Below are 20,609 nucleotides of genomic sequence, written 5' to 3' on the forward strand. Positions count from 1 at the left end.
GAAGCCAAAACATGCAGCAAAAAGGGAAAAGGCACTAACAGAAATTGAGGAGAGAAGAGTAAATTACAGCTCCATAACTTATTTATAGAGTAATTATGGTTGGATTCTTTAAACTGTTAAAAGTGACCACTGACTATTCAGTGGACTACACAAGACAATGTAAATATTTTATTACCTGTATGCTATCACAAACCCTTGATTATAAAAATGCCAACTGATAACAGATTTTAAGTATATCTCCTGATCAAATTTACTGCATACTAATAAATATAAGAATGATTGTTGATGCTAATCAATGAAAAGCACATTAATGGACTTAACTGCATATTGTAAAATCATAACTTAAGCTTCTCAGTTTTGGAAAATGCTTTGCTTTTTAATATTATATATTCATACCTGCCATTGCAGCTGAAATCATGTGTACCTGGGTAGAGTCCGGATCAAATATACCATTCAACTTTTCCTTGCAGTTTGAATAAGCAGCAAAGTATATTGCTCTAAAATAAAGATTTAAATTTTATCAATAAGCATGTTGCATAATTCATAAGATTTAAACAAGTAAATTATCCTTATAATTTTAGAGAAATCTAAAAGCAAACTCTTAGCGACATTCTCATGTAACATAAGGTTAATTTACATTATTTCTTCCATGAAGATTCTGAAATATGTTTTGCATTGACTCATTAAAAGACAAACTTCAGCGTACAGTTCAAGTGTAAAACAACCTCCAACAACAACAAAAAACCCACCTACCACCCTAACTCAATACTTTTAATTCACCAATTAAAACAAAAAGTATGTGTAAGATTTTGATGCTTGAAAACATATGAATAAGGCTGGAAGGCTTATGTAATGGTAAGGTTAAATTAAACATACTTGAGTAAATATGGTACAAGCACTTAAAAAATGGTTAAATATATGATTAGTTATTAATATAAAAACATTAATGTTAATATATAATATGTATATTACATATAAAATACATATAAAACATACTTTTTTTTTTTAAGTGGGGAGAGAGTGGTAGAACTGACCCAATTAATCAAAGTATGCTAAACAAATCTGAGATACTATAACTGTATTATACATGGAGTGGTTCACAGTATCCTGAACAGACAAAATAACTCCAAAAGAAATCAGCCCCATCAGGTCATGTCTTCTATTTTTGTAAATGTTCCACTAAATCTGTAAATATTTCCCCTTCTTAACTTGTTGACTATGATTTCATGCATCCCAATCACCTCCTCATTGTTCAGCCTTCCAGGCTTTGTATTATTTGCTTGCTATATCAAATCCTGTTATTTCCCAGCAACCTTAGTTATCTGTGCATTAAGGAATATAACAGGCAAACAAGTAAAATAAGGATATAGTTTCACTGTTGTGCCTTTTTTAATGTGCTGAAGAAAAATGGCAAGTTAATATAATTCAAAATAAACATTCTACTTTATGAGCAAGAAAAACAGAATACATTTAATGATGACATATCGTGAGGAGGAATAAACAGTGCAATCCTAGAAATAAGAAAGACCTTTCAAAGAGAAGATAGGAAAGGAATATATATAGGTAATTCACAGAAGAGATCTATAAATGGCAAATCATTACATGAAGGAGGGTGTAGCTGCACCCAAAATTAAACAAATGTATACTAACAGTGAAAATTGAGGCACCTGAGTGGCTCAGTCGGTTAAGTGTCTGCCTTCGGGTCAGGCTGTGATCTTGGGTCCTGGGGTTGAGCCCTGCACCTAGGCTCCCTGCTCAGCAGGGAGTAGGCTTCTCCCTCTCCTTCCGACCCTGCCCCTTACCCCACTCTTGCTCATTCTCTAACAAATAAATAAAATCTTTAAAAAAAAAAAAAATACAACTCACAGTGAAAATCATGTTTTAGTCTATTTGGCAAGTATTAAAAGACATGAATAGTAACCAACATGAGTAGTATGTAGATAAAAAGGAACTAATTCACCACTTGAGAATAAAAATACAGGATGCCTTTTCAGGAAAAAAAAGGCAACAGAACAATATTCATTAATTTCATATGTATATATAGTCTTTTTTACAGATTCAATTCTATTATAAGTAACTATTCTAAAGAAATGCACTTGCTTAAGTACTCAAAGATAAAAGTATAACTGTTCACAAAACTACTGTTTTCAACAGACAAAATGTAGAAATAAATCTAAAGGTTTATCACTAAGGAAATGCTTTTATGATAGAATAGTCTTACTATATGATTAAAAAAAACCCTACATATTTTGATGGAAAAGGCTCCAAGACAAATTTGGTGAAATATTTTAATATGATTAAATTAATGTAATGATAATAAGTGTACATATTATGCATTTTACATACATAAGCCAAAAAATTACATAAGATTATATACACCAAACTGTTTTATTAGTGACAATTATCTGTGCAGAGAAGAATATCTAGTGCCTGTGTGAAGGCATATGTGAGCTGATGTGTTTAAGATGGAATGTCAACCTTTATGCTATATGTTTTATTTAGTTTCTACAGTAAGAATAAATTTTTTAAAGTCTGTTTGTTTGTTTCTTTCTTTCTTATCTGTGTGCATGTGCATGAGCACACAAGTGGGGGAGGAGGAGGGAAAAAGAATCTGGAGCAGACTCCAAGCTGAGCAGGGAACCCTAGGCCAGGCTCCATCTCATGACCCTGATATGACCTGAGCTGAAACCAAGAGGCTGATGCTTAACCAACTGAGCCACCCAGGTATCCCAAGAATTTTTTAAAAAAGAGATTTTATTTATTAGAGAGAGAGAGAGATAGAGAGAAAGGCAGAGGGAGAAGCAGGTTCCATGCAGGGAACCCGACATGGGACTCGATTCCGGGTCTCCAGGATAACGCCCTGGGCTCAAGGCAGTGCTAAACCGCTAAGCCACCAGGGCTGCCCAAGACAATTTTTTTTTTTTTTTTAAGAAAAAAGAGCCCAAAGAAAGTTGAAACCCAATAAATAATGAGACATGTATCTAGTACATGGGATACAGAGAGCCATTTTCATTCTGAATGGGAACTCTACTGTATTTTATTATGGAAGAAGTAAATCTAAGGTAAAAAGGTATGAGAGAAAAATGATAAAAATGTACTAAAGCCTTTTTGGCTTTTTAAATAGGGAATGAAATTATTCTGTTTAGCTTGTCCTGTTAGCCAAAAAATAGTGTTATTCTAGAGATCTAGATATTCCTCCTTCTTGCTGCTGGTTCTTTGCCTTCTGAACTTGGTACAAAAACTGCTTCACAATGATTTCACTAAGAGGTCCTTTGCACCTCTGCACAGGGCAAACTGTTCATCCTTGTAAATGGTTATTGATACCTGTTTTTTATACCATGGTGGCTTTATCCTTACCACCTTGACTTCTCTTCAGCATCTTCCATCATTAAGCTTGAAACAAGAAAGACTGCCACAATTTTGCTTAATTTAAAAAAAAAGTTCTTTTTACCTGGAAGGGGCCACCCCCACTAAATTGGGACCTAATCCTCTGAACAAGGAACGAGGCCCTTCTTTTTCCAAGATCACTCTGAAAGAGAAAAATATTATTTAGAAAGGCATGTCCTTCAAAGTTTAGTACTTTATTATTTATTTTTAGTACTTTATTTGTATAGCAAACTTAGACTTTTAAACCCACTTGTTTCTACTGTAATGTTGTGCTGCTCTGATCAGTTTTTCTTAGTTACAAAAATCTGTTTTTCTTGACATAGATAGCATAAATTAATCTTAAATGATAAAAAGTATTTCAGTCAGGTTCTAAGAAAAGTTTTAAAGACTACAGTATAATTTCCACATTTTCATATGATCATGCTACTCTTATCTTCAATGTCCTCCATTTTACAATCTTAACCAGCAAATTCAACTGTCAATTAGAAAAATAGTTCTCTGTCTAATATTTGAGGTCCTTTCCTGATATCAGACAACTCTCTCAGTAATGCAGCATTATCTCATTCAACCATTCCAGTGAAATGCTGTCAAAATTTGACACCCTAACCTCCTTAGGGTACTAAAAGGGTTAGTCTGTTACCATTTCTCCTATTCAGTTAACATTTAGATAGCGAATTCTTACTGTCTAAAAATCAAGTAAAGAGATAGAAAAAAGGTGAGGCACCTGCCACTGAGAAATTTGATGTCCAGTTGAGGAAAAAAGAATTATATTGAAACAGATATTCAACAGACTATACTAATAAGCAAATACTATACAAGCTAGATATACACCCAGCAGAGAAAGGAAGAGCATGTCTAAGTCATGGAAGGCTTTCTAAGAGTGAGTTATTAAGTTTGGAGGTGAGAAGTAACAAACTAGAAAAAAGTATTTTAACTTAGAGTTAACAGGCTAGGGCAGTGGTTCTCAACCACTTAAATACCTAAGAATGATTTCTAAAAGACAGTTGAGTTTATATAATGGTTAAATAAGTGCCTGAGATACGGGGCCAGACTTCTTAATATGAAGACCAATTTTGGCAAATGACTAGTTATAAGAATATAAAGTAATAACTTTTCTCTTATCCTTATTTTCATCAGCAGTAAACAGAGAAAAACTGTACTCTCTTTTTGGGTTGCTGTGAAGAATAAATAAATTAATATATAAAGAACTTAAAAGAGCACCTGGCTCCCAGTAAGTACTTGATAAATCTTATTACTGATGGAGCATTTGTCTAAAATGCAAATTTCTCTGATCTCACCCTCCAAGTATTCTGATTCAATAGGTATAGGACAATGCTCAGTAATCTATATTTTTCCACGCTTCTAGATGACTGACACCGGTGATACAGAACCACTTCTGATAAAACTAGATTAGACAGAAGCTGAATTCAAAATATAGAGCACATTTTGAAGATTCAGTGTTTATTAGCCTTTTCTGTATCGTAAATCCCTTTGAGGAATTAAGAAAGGCAAATGTTTTTAAAAAATTGTTGGGATGCCTGGATGGCTCAGTTGATTGTCTGACTCTTGGTTTTAGCTTGGGTTGTGGTCTCAGGGTTGTAGAATTGGGCCATGTTGGTCTCTATGCTCTGCAGGGAATTTGCTTGAGATTCTCTCCCTCTCCCTCTGCCCCCCTGCTTGCTTACATGCTCGCTCTCTCTCAAATAAATAAAATCTTAAAAAAAAAAAAAATTCTCAACATGAGACACAGAGAGAGAGAGAGAGAGAAAGAGGCAGAGACACAGGCAGAGAGAGAGAAGCAGGCTCCATGCAGGGAGCCCAATGTGGGAGTCGATCCCGGGAATCCAGGATCACCCCCTGGGCCGAAGGCAGACGCTTAACTGCTTGAGCCACCCAGGTGTACCAAATAAATAAAATCTTTTTAAAAATACACATTGAAATAAATAAATAATAAATAAATAAATAAATACACATTGTAAACACTCACAATTTTGCATACAATTTCATGTAATTTATAGCCCTCTTGAAGTTATCCATGAGCCACCTAGGAAACTAAGAGCCCGAGGTGGGGGTTCCTAAAGTTCCTGGCTAAGTCATGAAATAACCTCACTCACGAGAATGGTTATAATAAAAAAGTCAGACATAGTAAAACAAGGGCTGGTGGGAATGCCTGGGTGGCTCAGTCTTTAAGTGTCCAACTGCTGATCTCAGTTCAGGTCTTGATCTCAGCTTTGTGTTAGCTCTGCACTGGGCTGCATGCTGGGCATGAAGCATATTTAAAACCAAAAAACAGGAGTTGGTGAGGTTGTCCAAATTGAAAATTTCATTCATTGGTGGTGGGAATGTAAAATGATGCAGCCACTTTGGAAAATAGTGTGATGGTTCCTCAAAATATTAAACATAAGGCTACCATATGATCCAGCAATTCTACTCCTAGCATATCCCCACAAAATGAAAACATGTATCTCTATAATTGCATCATTCATAATACTCCAACAAAAGTGGAAACAAACCAATGCCTATCAACTGATAAGTAGATAGCAAAATGTGGTGTATATCCACATAATGGAATATCTAACAATAAAGATACTTGTTATAATATGGATGAGCCTTGAAAACATTATGTTAAGTGAAAGAAACCAGTCACAAAATATTGTGTATTATTTAGTTCCATTTATATAAAATGTCTAGAATAAGCATATCCATAGTGATAGTCTATAAACTGTCTGGATAGCTCAGTCATGATTCTGGGGTCCTAAGATTGAACCCCGTGTCTGGCTCTTTGCTGAGTCAGGAGTCTGCTTCTCCCCTTTACTCTCCCTCTGTGCTCTCCCTCACTCTCTCTCTTAAATAAATAAATAAATAAAATCTTTAAAAAAATCTATAGTGACAGAAAGCAGATTAGTAGTTGGCTAGGGGATAGGAGGAGAGAGAATGGAGAAAATGAGAAGTGACTGCTAACAGATAAAGATTTTTTTTCATGATGATGATGAAAATGTTCGAAATTTAGAAGGTAATAATAGCTACACAACTCTATAGATATACTAAATACAATCAAATTGTACACTTTACATGGGTTAATTTTATGGTATGTGAATTGTACTTCAAATAAAGATGTTAGGGGAAAAAAAGGAACCATGAAACAGATTGCTTGGGACAGAGACCCTGAGTAGGGAAACAATGGGAATGAGAGTAAAGAGAAGTTAAGGCAGAGAATGAAAACTTAGAAGTCTCCTATACACTGATTATAGGTGAAACATGTTAAATGGACTTTATAAGAGGGTCTGAAAAACTGAGAAATTAAAAGAGCTGATAGGGATTCCTAATACTGCTGAGAAAAATCAGAGGAGGCAAAACCAGTGAAGAATAGAATTAAAAATTTAGTATTACTGTGGGGCGCCCAGGTGTCTCAATTGGGTAGGCATCTAACTCTTGATTTCAGCTCAGGGTCATGATCTTAGGGTCATGAGACTGAGCCCTACCTTGGCTCTGCATTCAGTGAGGAGTCTGGTTGTCTCTCTTCCTCTTCCTCTGCCCCTACACCTCTGCTCATGCATGTGCCTGCTTACTCTCAAATAAATATAGAATAGAATAGAATAGAATAGAATAGAACTGACACAAAGGCCAAAAAAAGAAGTTTAAGGAGAGGTAATCAGTGGTAATAAGTCAAAATCATGATATTGAAACACCTATTATAAATAGGTAAAATATTCTATTTTTATCAATATATTATTATTAATCAGATTGATTGATAATACTCTTATTCATCAGATATCATTGATTGATAATACTCTTATTCATCAGATATCCACCTGCAATTATGGCATTTTTCTTATTTATTTATTTTTAAGAAGAGGGGAGAGGGGGAGGGAGAGGGAGAGAGAGACTTTTAAGCAGGTTCCATGCCCAGCATGAAGCTTGATAAAGGGCTATATCCCACAACCGTGAGATCACAACCTGAGCTGAAATCAAAAGTTAGATGCTTAACCAACTGAGCCACCCAAGTGTGCTTATAATTATGGCATTTTAATCCAAAATTGTGAACAGTTTTATTCTACCTATCATGTACTTAGGTAAGTTTGAAGAAAACTGATGAAATCTTTTAAAAACCAAGGTAAAACACACAGTATTGAGTTTATTTGCTACCACAAAATAAACACTACTGAACTAAGCTCAAATAGATTATGTTCCAAGTTTGACCTGATAAGGCAGATACAAGTTACGTATCTCAGTTTGAACATGTAAAACTTAATTTCAATAGTTTTGAAGTTTCAAATCCAATGTGCAACATAATGAAGTATGGTAAAATGCAAAAACAAATCTTTTTCAAACCACCAAGAAATATGAAACAAACACTGAATCACTTTTTAAAAATTAGTAGAACACTGCTTTAAATTTCCGTTATGTTTAGGTTTTATAAAAAAATCACATATTGCCATCAAGTGGATGTACTTACTGTGTCAGTACTTGGAAAAATTAAACACACACAGAAAAAGAGTTTCAAAGTATCACATTTCAAAGATAAATAATCCAATAGAATACTTATAATACTTTTGGAAAACATCCGTTGGATATAGAAAAATATTACAAATACACATGATTTGGGAAAACTACATTTTATATTATTCAAGCCACTGTTCTTATCCATTAAGAATGATCATTTCTGATGAACATAACTCAGAGTAATTAAGTTATTAAGTTTGTAAAACACCTTTTTAAATGTGACAATATAAACACACACAACATATGGGTATCATTAAGGTAAACAGACTAAAAAACCAAATTCGCGAACACTGTGCTCTCACTTTAGGCAATGGAGAGGTCCAGGAGACACTACTCGGTTGACACTGGCTCCGGCCATGGTGTTCAACTGAACTTCAGAGATATAAAGTGTCACAGAAGATGACTGCAGTCGTGTTTTTACAACTTCCAGCGGGCATGTCAGAATAGCTCCTACCGTACCACCACATCTACGAGAAAATGAAAGACATCTACTTACTTCGTAAATTAGTAAACACACATTTAAGACTGTAAAATGGGAGAGCAACTGGGGCTTCACCAAGGTACTAAAAGGTAAGATTTTTTATTTTAAAAGACTAAACAATTTTAATGTTTCATTTATTTGACTGCATACAGCTTTAGTACCTGGGCTTAAGTTACCCAGCAAGAATAAAGACTCCAAATGGTTGGTACTGTTACGATCCTTATCTGAGGTATATCGTTATCTCTTAAACTCCTATCCCATTTTTCAAAAGTCAAGAAATGGTCTTCAGAGCAATAAAAATTTTAGCACTGATGGATACTCATGTTTCCTACTTCAAATATTCAAATACTCAGAAGTCTTTTACTTATTAAAAAAAAAAAAGACATCTGAGTCTCAAAATTAGTATATTAGCCCCATATCATGTATTGTATTCTTACTATAAAGTTTAGCTAGAAGAATCCAATCTAAATAAAAAAAATGATCACTAAAACAAAATAAAAGCTCTTAACAACATCATTTAGACTTTTTAAGGAATATAAGAGGCCAAGTAGTTATTCTTTTTACATCCAAGAGCTGGAGTGGGGGTGAGGGGGGTGCCTAGGTGGCTCAGTCTGCCTTCAGCTCAGGTCATGAACCCAAGGTCCTGGGATTGAGCTCCACGTTGGGCTCCCAGGTCAATGAGGAGCCTGCTTCTCCCTCTCCCTCTTCCCCTGCTTGTGCTTTCTCTCTCTCAAACAAATAAATAAATAATATTTTTTAAAAATGCAAGAGTGAGAAATAATTTTCTCTTAAACCACTAATAGCTAGCTACAAAGTGAAACCTTGAGAACTGTTTTCTAACCAGAGGAAAATCACTCAAGAGCTCTTACCACAGTCAAAGAGAAAAAAGACTAAATCAGAAGTAACCTGGACTTCTACACGGGCATTAAAGGAAGAAAAAGCAAGCAGCCCACCTTAGGAATATACTAAACAATTCTACCTCCAGAATTTAAAAAAAAAAAAAAAAAAAAAAAAGGTGTGTGTGTGTAGAAATAGAAGATACTCACTCTTTGAAAGAAATTAAGAAAATGAAGACCAGCCAAGTCTGAGAAAATATTTGCAAAACACACATTTGATAAAGTGCTTATATTCAGAAACACAATTCAATGATAAAAACACGTCAAAAAAAAAAAAAAAAAGCTGGAAAAGACCACCAGATAAATGGATGCAAATAAATAGATTTTTTTTTTCAAAATCATTTATCAGGGAAATGCAAATTAAAAGCACAATGAACTATAACAATGTATCTATTAATGGCTAAAACTAAAAAGAATGAGAAACAGCCAAGTGCTGAGAAAGACCAACTGAAAATCTCATACATTGCTGGTGGGAATGCAAAATGGTAAGCATTTTAGAAAAATGGTTTTAAAAAACACACAAAAAACCCTCAGAAAAAGTAGCTTGTTGGTTTCTTACAAAGTGAAACATACAACTGCCATGCAACCCCACTCCTAAGTATTGAGCAAGAAATCCACAGATCTAGGTCTACACAAAAACCTGTCCATGCATATTTACAGTAGCTTTACTCCTAATAGCCCAAAACTAGAAACCTAAATGTCTATCAACTGATGAAGGGTAAACAAGTGATGGTAATTATTATTGTTCTGCAATAAAAAGCAACAATCTGGATGAATCTCAAAAGCATTATGCTAACTGAAAAAAGTCAAGGACAAAAGATTTTTATTTTAGGACATTTTCATTTTTATGATCTTTTGGAAAAGGGAAAACTAGAAGAACAGAAATCAGAGGTAGTGGAGTAGGTAGGAACTGACGGCAAAGGGCACGAAGGAATTCTTGGGATACAAGAAATGTTTTATATCCTACGATAGTAGTCATAGTACCTTATATGTTTGCCAAAACTCAACTGAATTATGCACTTAATAAATTTTATTTGGTGAATTTTATTGTATATACCTTGATAAATCTGATGAAAAAACTGAGTATGTGAAAACTAGTCAGAAATCTGGGGATCCCCGGGTGGCTCAGCAGTTTAGCGCCTGCCTTCGGCCCAGGGCGTGATCCTGGAGTCCCGGGATTGAGTCTCACATCAGGCTCCCTGCATGGAGCCTGCTTCTCCCTCTGCCTGTGTCTCTGCCTCTCTCTCTCTCTCTGTCTTTCATGAATAAATTAAAAATAAAAATCTTAAAAAAAAAAAAAGATATGTGAAATATATGAACTACCTGGAATTGAATACAATTATATAATCTTAAAATTTTAATTATAATAAACTTAATGTTTCTTAAAAATTCCACTTGAAGTTTTAAATAGGAAAATTTTTAAAAATCAAACCCCAAAACCATAATTACAGTGTCAGAAATCAACACATCAATTGGATAAATAGTACAGCTGTAAGGGATTTGAAACAAAATTAACTGGATCAAGGGGCACTCCATACTCAATAAATAAGAACAGGTTGTATTTTTAAACAGCTATGAAATAGGCTTAAAACCTCATTACAGCTGACTCCCGAAAAAAATGGGGGCTGGAGGCACCATACACCTCCACTCCACGTAGTCAAAATTCCACATATAACTTTTTTTTTTTTTTAAGATTTACTTATTCATGAGAGAGACAGAGAGAGAGGCAGAGACACAGGTAGAGGGAGAAGCAGGCTCCATGCAGGAAGCCCGATGCGGGACTCAATCCTGGATCCCGGGGTCCTACCCTGAGCTGAAGGCAGACGCTCAACCACTGAGCTACCCAGGTGTCCCACCACATATAACTTTTGACTCCCCAAAAACTTAATTTCTAATAGCCTACTGCTTAGTGGAAGTCTAACAATAACAGAAACAGTTGACATATATTTTGTATATGTATTATATATTGTATTCTTACTATAAGGCTATGAAAATGTTAAGAAAACCATAAGGAAACGACATTTACAGTACTGTTATTTATTTTAAAAAATCCATGTATAAGTGAACCCTATCAGTTCAAATCCATGTTGTTCCAGGGTCAACTTTATATAAAAGGCCACAAGGAAAATCCTTAACAGAAGCCACAAGTTTGTTTCTGTTAATTGTTGAGGCCTAAGTGGCAAGAAATGTGAATCACCACAGTAGACGCTGTAGCATATGCTGCAGAACTCAAGACAGCCTGTGGAGTAAAACACATTGTATTCATACTACGATAATTATTTACTTGAAATAAATCATATTTTAAAAATATATTTATTTATTCATTCATTCATAAGAGACACAGAGAGAGAGGCAGAGACACAAGCAGAGGGAGAAGCAGGCTCCCTGTGGGAATCCTGAGATCACTCCCTGGGCCGAAGACAGATGCTCAACCACTGAGCTATCCAGGCGTCCCCATACCTGTTTTTAACTTGAATTTACCTGGCTTTTTAAAAACTGTTTAGTATATTTACTTATTAAATTAATTGAACATAAAAATCAAACAGGCCCAAAATTTATAATAACCATGTATATCGGGGATCCCTGGGTGGCGCAGCGGTTTAGCGCCTGCCTTTGGCCCAGGGCGCGATCCTGGAGACCCGGGATCGAATCCCACGTCGGGCTCCCGGAGCATGGAGCCTGCTTCTCCCTCTGCCTGTGTCTCTGCCTCTCTCTCTCTCTCTCTCTGTGTGACTATCATAAATAAATAAAAAATTAAAAAAAAAATAACCATGTATATCTGTTTTGGTTTTATATTCCATAAAACATAAAAAATGTATTCTTGGTTTTCAAAATGAACATGAATTACTTCTATAATTAAAATAAATAAAAACAGAGATATTCAGGACATCTGGGCAGCTCAGTCAGTTAAGCTAAATCTTGATCTCAGCTCAGGTCTAGATCTCAGAGTTGTGAGTTCAAGCCCCATGCTGGGTTCCGTGCTGGACAGGAAGCCTACTTAAAAACAAAACAAAAAACAAGGACACCTGGCTGGATTCATCAATGGAGTATGCACCTCTTGATCTTAAGGTTGTGGGTTTGAGTTCCACAATGTATGTAGAGATTACTTAAATAAAAAAGCTTAAATAAACAAATTAATTTTTAAAAAAACAGAAATGCAAAGTTAACACAAAGGCCAAGATTCCTGTCCAGTCACTTGTGGCTACAAGAAAATAAACCTATTATACAAAAACAACCTATTGAGGGAAAACAGCCTTGCTGTAAAGATGATATGATATGACCCATGTAAAGTATCTCATGACATGGCATATAGAAAATTATAAATATTAGCTACTTAAGTTATCAGCATCTATTACAGATAGCAATAGCTGAAATTCCAACATTAACTATTACAAATACTTTATGGCCAGACCACAGACAAGATATATAATGATATCTAAAAAAATTCAACAAGCAATGAGGATCTAAATTATACAGAGTTGGGGGGATGGTTTAAATGGGTATACACACAAGCACTTAGGTTGTCCTGAAGTAGTTTGATGTTATGAAATTCAATGCATGTAAACATAAGGGTGACAATCTTATATCTCTCATGCTGTTTTTGTCTTAAAGTCACTTAAAATTATTATGCATTGTGAACTCCAATTAGAATTGATGCAGAGAACAAAACTATTGGAATCAAACACTAATGAAAACTGTATTAACAACAGATTGTTTCCTCTCCATGTCAAAAATCTCATTGTCTAAAGAAATATGCCACCAGGACAGAGAGAACCAGGGGAGAACCGAACGAGACCCACAATTTCAAGCAACGAAGCATACAGGAAGGGGTAACTGACTTAGCAAAGAGGAAGACGGCTGGCAGAAGGAAATACCAAAGAAAAGCTCTGCAGAATCTCAGAGGCCTAAGGATTAGTGCTAAGTATTTAAGATGGGGGTGAGGTAAAAACTGTAAAGAGAAGGGGCCATATAGCAAAGGTGGGATACTCAGGTGGGATCTCCCCCACCCCCCTCACACTGGGTAAAACTATATCCCCAGGCAGAAGCTTCATTCTCTAAAGAACATAAACTGAAGAACCTCTGATGTCAGGTTTCACAGGTAGAATCAATAGATACCAAAACAAAAAACCAATTTCTACACCAAGTGGAGCTACCACAATCTTAAAATGCTGGGAACAAAGATTCCATCAACGTCCACACAAAGGTAAAAAGGTCACATACACAGGAGATGTCAGAATAGCATCAGAATTCCCAACAACTGATCACTGGTTCTAGAATTCTATACCACATCTGTCAAGCAGAAACTTGCCGACAAAGAAATATTTAGTAATTTCCTACCTTGTACCTTTTCCTACACAGCTACTAAAGAATGTGTTCTAGAAGAGATTAATCTAAAAGAATATTCCAAATAATTTTGTTGTACATCTAAAACTAATATAATATTATTGTCCATTACATTTCAATAAAATGGAGAGGAGGACTGAATTTAGGAACAGAATAAATAACCCAGAAAGAGGAAGAAAAGAATTCCAAGATAATAGTGAAATGTCAGGCTTAGAAAATAACCAGTCCAGAAAGGATTTGGTGGTAACAGTTCAAAGGGATGAAGATCTACAGGAAATAAAATACTGATGTGAATATATCTGATCATATGAAACTAAATATTCAAGTACTCACATAACTAAGCAAATATTTTTAAATGTGTAGTAATTATTAATTCCAGCGGGGGGCGGTATTCAAGGAAGAAAAGATCAACATCAATCACATTTATATTGTCACAATAAGGTAACATTAACTATTTAACCAAAAAATTGTGATGTAATTATATGCTGAGAAGATAGAAAGAAAGGGGAAACAGTATAACTAAATCTGCATCTACCAGAAGAAAAAGTTTGAAGAAAATTCTACATAGCTCAGACATATAGGAAGTTCTCACTAGGAAGGGGATGTGTGGGGAGGGGAGCTGGGGAATGCTGATTAATAAAAATCTTAAAGCAGCTTTTTAAAAAATACCATATGCAGGAGTATCTGGGTGGCTCAGTTAAGCATCTGCCTTAGGTTCAGGTCATAATCCTGGGATATTGGGATCAAGTTCCACATCGTTGGGCTCCCTGCTCAGCAGGCAGGGAGCCCGTTTCTCCCTCTCCTTCTGCCCCTTGCCTGTCTGTGCTCTCTATCGCTTTCTCTGTCAAATAAGTAAAATTAAAAAAAAAAATCATACACAACTCATTTATTTTTAAAATAATTTTAATCAAAATCTTAACTTTTTAAAATTTTAAACAGCAGGGTTTTTAATTTTTTTAATTTTTTTTTAAGATTTTATTTATTTATTCATGAGAGACACAGAGATAAAGGCAGAGACACAGGCAGAGAGAGGAGAAGCAGGTTCCATGCAGGGAGCCTGATGTGGGACTTGATCCCAGGACTCCAGGATCATGCCCTGAGCCAAAGGCAGACGCTCAACCACTGAGCCACGCAGGCGTCTCCAGCAGGGGTTTTTAAATGGAAAAGGTAGTCCATGCTTCTGGGACCCACTCACTGGACCCCATGAAAAAAATGATGTATATGATGTGCAGGTATCTTTGACTCAGTACTCCAAAATAAATCTAGAATCTTGACCACTGCTCATCATATTTATCCTGGTCTAAGCCACTGATCTCTACTGTAACTCTAATTAGAGTGTAATACATAAACCACGCTCCTGCCTCAGGATCTGTTCTTGCTGTTTCATCTGTGATATTCTTGCCTCTTTATCTTTGGAAAGTTGTCATTTCTTAACGAGGTCCCCTCCGATCACCATATATAAAATCCTTCACACTGCCTTTATCCACCTTCCTTGCGCTAGTCTCCTCTACAGCTCGTACTGCCATTTAACATATTAAATATTTTATTTACTTTATATTTGCTATAATGTAAGCATCAGGAAGTCAATTTATGTCCACTTACTATAACCCCAAAATCTCTGATAATGCCTGTGACATAGCAAGCACTCATGCTGAATGAGTGAGTGAACACTGCAGCATTTGGTAACTCAGGATTTAGGAGGTAGGAAACTGCATTTGGCCCAACTCCCTTATTCTGCACATTAAGGAAACAAAAATCCTGCCAGGGAAAATTAGTTGCTCCAAGTTGACAGTCATTTAAAGGACAACACAAATCTGCTGATTCCTTTTTTTTTTTTTTTTTTTTAAATTTTATTTATTTATTTATTTATGATATTCACACAGAGAGAGAGAGAGAGAGGCAGAGACATAGGCAGAGGGAGAAGCAGGCTCCATGCACTGGGAGCCCGACGTGGGATTCGATCCCGGGTCTCCAGGATCGCGCCCTGGGCCAAAGGCAGGCGCTAAACCGCTGCGCCACCCAGGGATCCCTCTGCTGATTCTTAGTCCAGCTCTTTCCCTTTCAAATCTCTGACTTCGATCCACAACAAATATTTTACATCAAAAAAAAAAAAAATTTTACATCGACACAATATATCCACATGCACAAACATTTCACAGAATACTTTTATTTTTATAACGTTGGTCATAAATCAACCAAACTGATTTCATAATCCACTAATGGGTTGCTGTACAATTTGAAGCATGATGTTTTATACTAAATTAGATGCAATTTAACCAGGAAGGATATAAAAGGAAAAATCTGTTCTTTACTGTTGTTGTTGTCTTTAATTCTTAATGAGAGTGAGTCAGTGTGTGTAGGGGAAGGAGGGAGAGAATCCTAAGCAGGCTCGGCGCCCAGCAATGAGCCTCACAGGCTTTATCTCACAAACCTGAGATCGCAACCTGAGCATCAAAATCACGAGCTGGACGTTTAACCAACTGAGCCACCCAGGCACCCCTCTTCTGTATTATTATTATTATACATCTTGAGTACCTTGAGTAGAGATATCTTCTATGCACTGGTCAATTTAGGGCAAGATTAAAGCAGCAGGCTACTTAATAGATGGAAGCAAGGGACAACACATTCTAAGCTTCACAACTAAAGGGATGTGAGTACAAATAAAATATATTAAATATATACTATGTGTCTCATTGTTAATCTATATGACCTTTGGACAGCACAATTATTTTATTAAGCAACCAAGCCATAAAACAATTAATGGGAAAGACTAGAAATTATTTTTAAAACATTCTACATAAAAACCATAACATTTAAAATTATTTGTTTTATTCTATTCTCCCATAAAGAAAGTTTCTTAGCAATGAATACGGAGTTAAGTATTTTTTACTACTCATAAAATAGGCTAACTCTTCATGAACATGGATTTGCACAGCCAATATAATGCTTTTAAAAATTAGATAGAAATGTAGAATGTAATGTAGCTAAGAATAATCCAGGATCAAGAAAACCATGCAGAAGATCCTGCCATTTGCAACAACATAGAAGAACATGGAAGACATTATGCTAAGTGAAAAAAGCCTGACAGAGAAAACAAAAACAAAAACAAACTACATGACCTCACTTAAATGTGAAATCTGAAGTCAAATAGCAGAGAAGCATAAAAGGTGGGTATAGCAGGGGCAAAAAGGTGTGGGAAATGGGAAGGTACCAGTCAACACTACAAATTTAGTTATGTAGGATGAACAAGTCTAAAGTTCTAACGTATAGCATAATGACTAAAATTAATACTACTGTATTGAACACTGGAATATTGTTAAGAGTAGATTTCAGGTGCTCTCACATATAAAAAATGATAACTATGTCAAATGTTGTCATTATCATTTCACTATGTACACTTATCCAGGTCTTCACTTTCTTTTCTAACTGCTCCTGAGTCTCTCTGACCCAGTGATGTGGCCAATGAGTTAAGGTCAGTTGTAACTGTAATTACACCAATGTAATTTGCTACTAATAACAAAGTAGTGGGACGCCTCGGTGGCTCAGCGGCTAAGCGTCTGCCTTTGGCTCAGGGCATGACCTGGAGTCCCAGGATGGAGTCCCATATCGGGGTCCCCGCATGGAGCCTGCTTCTCCCTCTGCCTGTGTCTCTGCCTCTCTGTCTCTCTCTGTGTCTCTCATGAATAATAATAATAAAAAATGATAAAGTAGTACGTTGGAGCTTTATTGTTATATGAAAAAATTACTGTTCAAAATCACTTGATTTAAGTGCTTTAATTGGCAAAGAATTCCAAGAAAGAATAGCCAAGTTTGGTACCTAAAAGCATACAAGCTCATTATTGTATAACATCAAAAGTCTTGGGGCAGCCCTGGTGGCGCAGTGGTTTAGCGCCGCCCGCAGCCCAGGGTGTCATCCTGGAGACCTGGGATTGAGTCCCACGTCTGGCTCCCTGAATGGAGCCTGCTTCTCCCTCTGCCTGTGTCTCTACCTCCCTTTCTCTCTCTGTGTCTCTCATGAATAAATAAATAAAATCTTTAACATCAAAAATCTAGAAAGGACAGTTTCTAAGGTTTATTCCTCCTATTTGAGACAATCTCTCCCTCAAAAAAAAAAAAAAAAAAAAAAAAAGCAAACTGCCTCTTGGTGGATGGCTGGCACAATAACTACACAATATATAGTTCTATTAAAGAATTTAATATACACACAGTTTTATTGAAAATATAGCTTAAATTAAATCTTACGTCCTTTTTGCAGGTTGTCATGAACTGCCTTCGCAACTCAACTGACCTAACCAATGACCTTCTAAACTGTGAATATTAATTCTGGCAAAAAACATAATGGGAACAAAGAGTATCTTAAAGAAAGCATAAATTACGCATGTCACCCAGACCCAAGTTCCAGTGCTGGTCTGTTGCAAATGTTCCTGATTTAATAAGATAGCTACTAGACTTGCTATTAGAAATCTCTCTGAGATCCTGATAAATACAATACCTGAATACAATTATAATCATCAGGGAAACAATCCAAAGGCCCCCTACTCAATCAATTTTGACTAAGATTAAATAAATGCTACTGTGAAAGATTATTTAATTCTATTAAAGTATACTGAGTTTTCATAACTTAATCTGATACCCAGGCACAATAGCTATTAAGAAGCTCTCTCACCTTTTCTGTAATTACTTATTATTGCTAAAGTAAAAAATAACTTTTCTCAATACTAATTAATATAATTCTATCAGTATAAAAGATAATGAAATCCAGGTTTTTTTCTTTTTTAAAGATTATTTTTTTATTCCCGACAGACACAGAGAGAGGGGGACTCCATCCCAAGTCTCCAGGATCATACCCTGGGCTGAAGGTGGCGCTAAACCGCTGAGCCACCCAGGCGTCCCTGAAATCGTTTTTTTATGAAGAATGTCCCAGAAGCGACAGCCTAAATAAGCAACTTTCATATATAAAAGAACTCAACATCTTCGATTGAGAACAATGTTACTGACACAACATGCATTCCACAAAATTAACCATACATACCTCCAGCATATTCTACAAAATTGGCTTTATATAATACAGAGATGGAAGGATCTGTAAAGACTATCTGCATTTCCACAATGCTTACAATACAGATTTCCAGGATATTCTACAAAATGGGCTTTATATAATATAGAGCTGGAAGGAGCTGTAGAGATGATTTACCTCTCATTTTACACATATAGAAAGCTGTTGGACTTTGTGTAAATCAATACACCTCAGTATTTTTCCATATTTTAAGGGGTTGAACCAGATAATCTTTGCCATCCTTCCTAATTCTAATATTCCTCTAAAAATGATAAACTAGAAAAAAAAGATAAACTAGCTTTTATTGCAAATTATGCAACCACATGTAAATATAAAATCAAGAAATACAAAAGAAGGGAATTTTTACAAGGCTGATAACCTATGTCGTGTCAGGCCCTGCATTAGAGTACCTCATTTAATATTCTAACTAACCTGCAAATGCTAGGTTCTTTTGGAAGGGGAGGCTCCTACATCTATTGCTGTCTAGATGCTGCAAAAACTCTTCATTTGTACTTTTAAAGAAAAGGCTAATAAAGGAGGGCCTTTACATATATTAATAACAAAAAAGAGACAGACGATGTTAATTCAAACTGAGAATTCAGTGCAGTCAAGCTAAGGTGCCCCTACATTTAACAAAACTTGATATATGAATTTTGAATGCAGGGTAATAGAAATGTTAGAACCCGGGAAGGGCCCTGGAGATCATAGAGTGCACTTTCCTCATCTTACAAATGAAGCAGTTAAAGTAACAGGTTTTGTCCATTTTTCGCTCAAATTAAAACAGCAAGACGTAGATGCGCAGTCAGTCTCACTTTCAGATATTACCCTGTGATGGAATTACAGGAGAAAGCCTGATTATTTCCCTAACGTCTTTACAAGAACATCTACATGGCTAATGGGTCAAAAAAATAATAATAATAATAATTTGCCAAGACGACTGGTTAACCTATCAGAAACACGGATTATTGGTAAAAGTACGAGAAATACGGCAAGTAAACTTCGTCTAAACTCGGGTCTGACGGATTAAAAGGAATTTTTTTCTTTCTTTCTTTTTTTTTTTTTACTCCACAACCGTGGCTGGCCCATGGCCGTGTGCAGTAAAAGTTTGCTGAGTGAATGCGCCAACCCAAGGAAAGCAGTGGCCAAAGCAGACTTTGGCGATAAAGTCTTAAAAGTGGTCGATTTTAAAAACAAAAATGCACCCTTTAAGGGGATGCGGCTTTATAGGGTCATATGTAGACAGAAAGGAGCCTCAGCCTAAGTCACCGTAGCCATTTCTTTGAGGACTACGGTGCTACAGATGAGTAACTCCAAAATGCTGGGATTTCCCCCCAAGTAATTCGGAAGGCAGAGAGAGAGAGAGAGAGAGAGAGAGAGAAGGCTCGGCCGGCCCCCGGGAGGCCGCAGGGCCCGGGCCCGGCCCACAGCAGCCGCCCGCCCGCCGGAGCGCCGGCCCTCCCCGCCCCGGGCCTCCGCCCTGGAGCACCGGGGAGCAGCGGGCCTCGGGGGCCTCGGGGGCCTCGGGGGCAGGAGAGTCCGACCCCCCGGCGCTGCCGCTGGGCACCGCATCCTGCCGCCGGGAAGAGCGCCCCGGCAGGAAGCCCCCCAGAGCTCCCGGGGCCCGAGAACCCCAAGGCCGCGCGCGCCGCCCCGCCCCGCCCCGCCCCGCCCCTAGAGCCCACCCTGGCAGCCGGCGGCGGGGCGGCCGCTCCCCGAGCTCCGGGCGCGCGTGAGCGACGTGCGGAGGCCTCGCAGCCCGCGCCGCCAGGGGGCAGGGAGGGAGGAGGCCGCCCCGGCGCCCATTTTGTCCTGGGCCTCGGCGCCTCCCGCCGGCTCCCAGGCCCCGGAGCCCCCGCGAGGCCTGCAGCCGCGCTCCGAGCCGCGCGGCCCCGCACCCCCGCCCCCCTCCCCCCGGCCCCGGCCCGGCCCCGCCGCGGCTCCA

The 20,609-nt window shown here is 37.3% G+C and overlaps 1 protein-coding gene across 2 annotated transcripts in view; it reads right to left on the minus strand.

The window, feature by feature from the left end:
* Nucleotides 1-20,609, minus strand: part of SLC25A36 (solute carrier family 25 member 36) — a 36,955-nt gene that overhangs the window by 16,027 nt on the left and 319 nt on the right. Inside the window, exons 1-4 of one of the 2 annotated variants that reach the window (XM_072792501.1) lie at nt 13,346-19,995; nt 8,193-8,357; nt 3,452-3,529; nt 397-497 (exon numbers count right to left, since the gene is read on the minus strand). In XM_072792501.1, coding sequence (XP_072648602.1) covers nt 397-497; nt 3,452-3,529; nt 8,193-8,248 — 235 coding nt within the window. In that variant the 5' untranslated portion in view covers nt 8,249-8,357; nt 13,346-19,995. Of the gene's footprint in view, nt 1-396; nt 498-3,451; nt 3,530-8,192; nt 8,358-13,345; nt 19,996-20,609 lie in introns of those variants that run through there. The other variant, XM_072792500.1, reaches the window with a different exon arrangement.

The sequence above is a fragment of the Canis lupus genome, chromosome 22 (genome assembly GCF_048164855.1).
Source record: "Canis lupus baileyi chromosome 22, mCanLup2.hap1, whole genome shotgun sequence".
NCBI classification, from domain to species: Eukaryota; Metazoa; Chordata; class Mammalia; order Carnivora; family Canidae; genus Canis; species Canis lupus.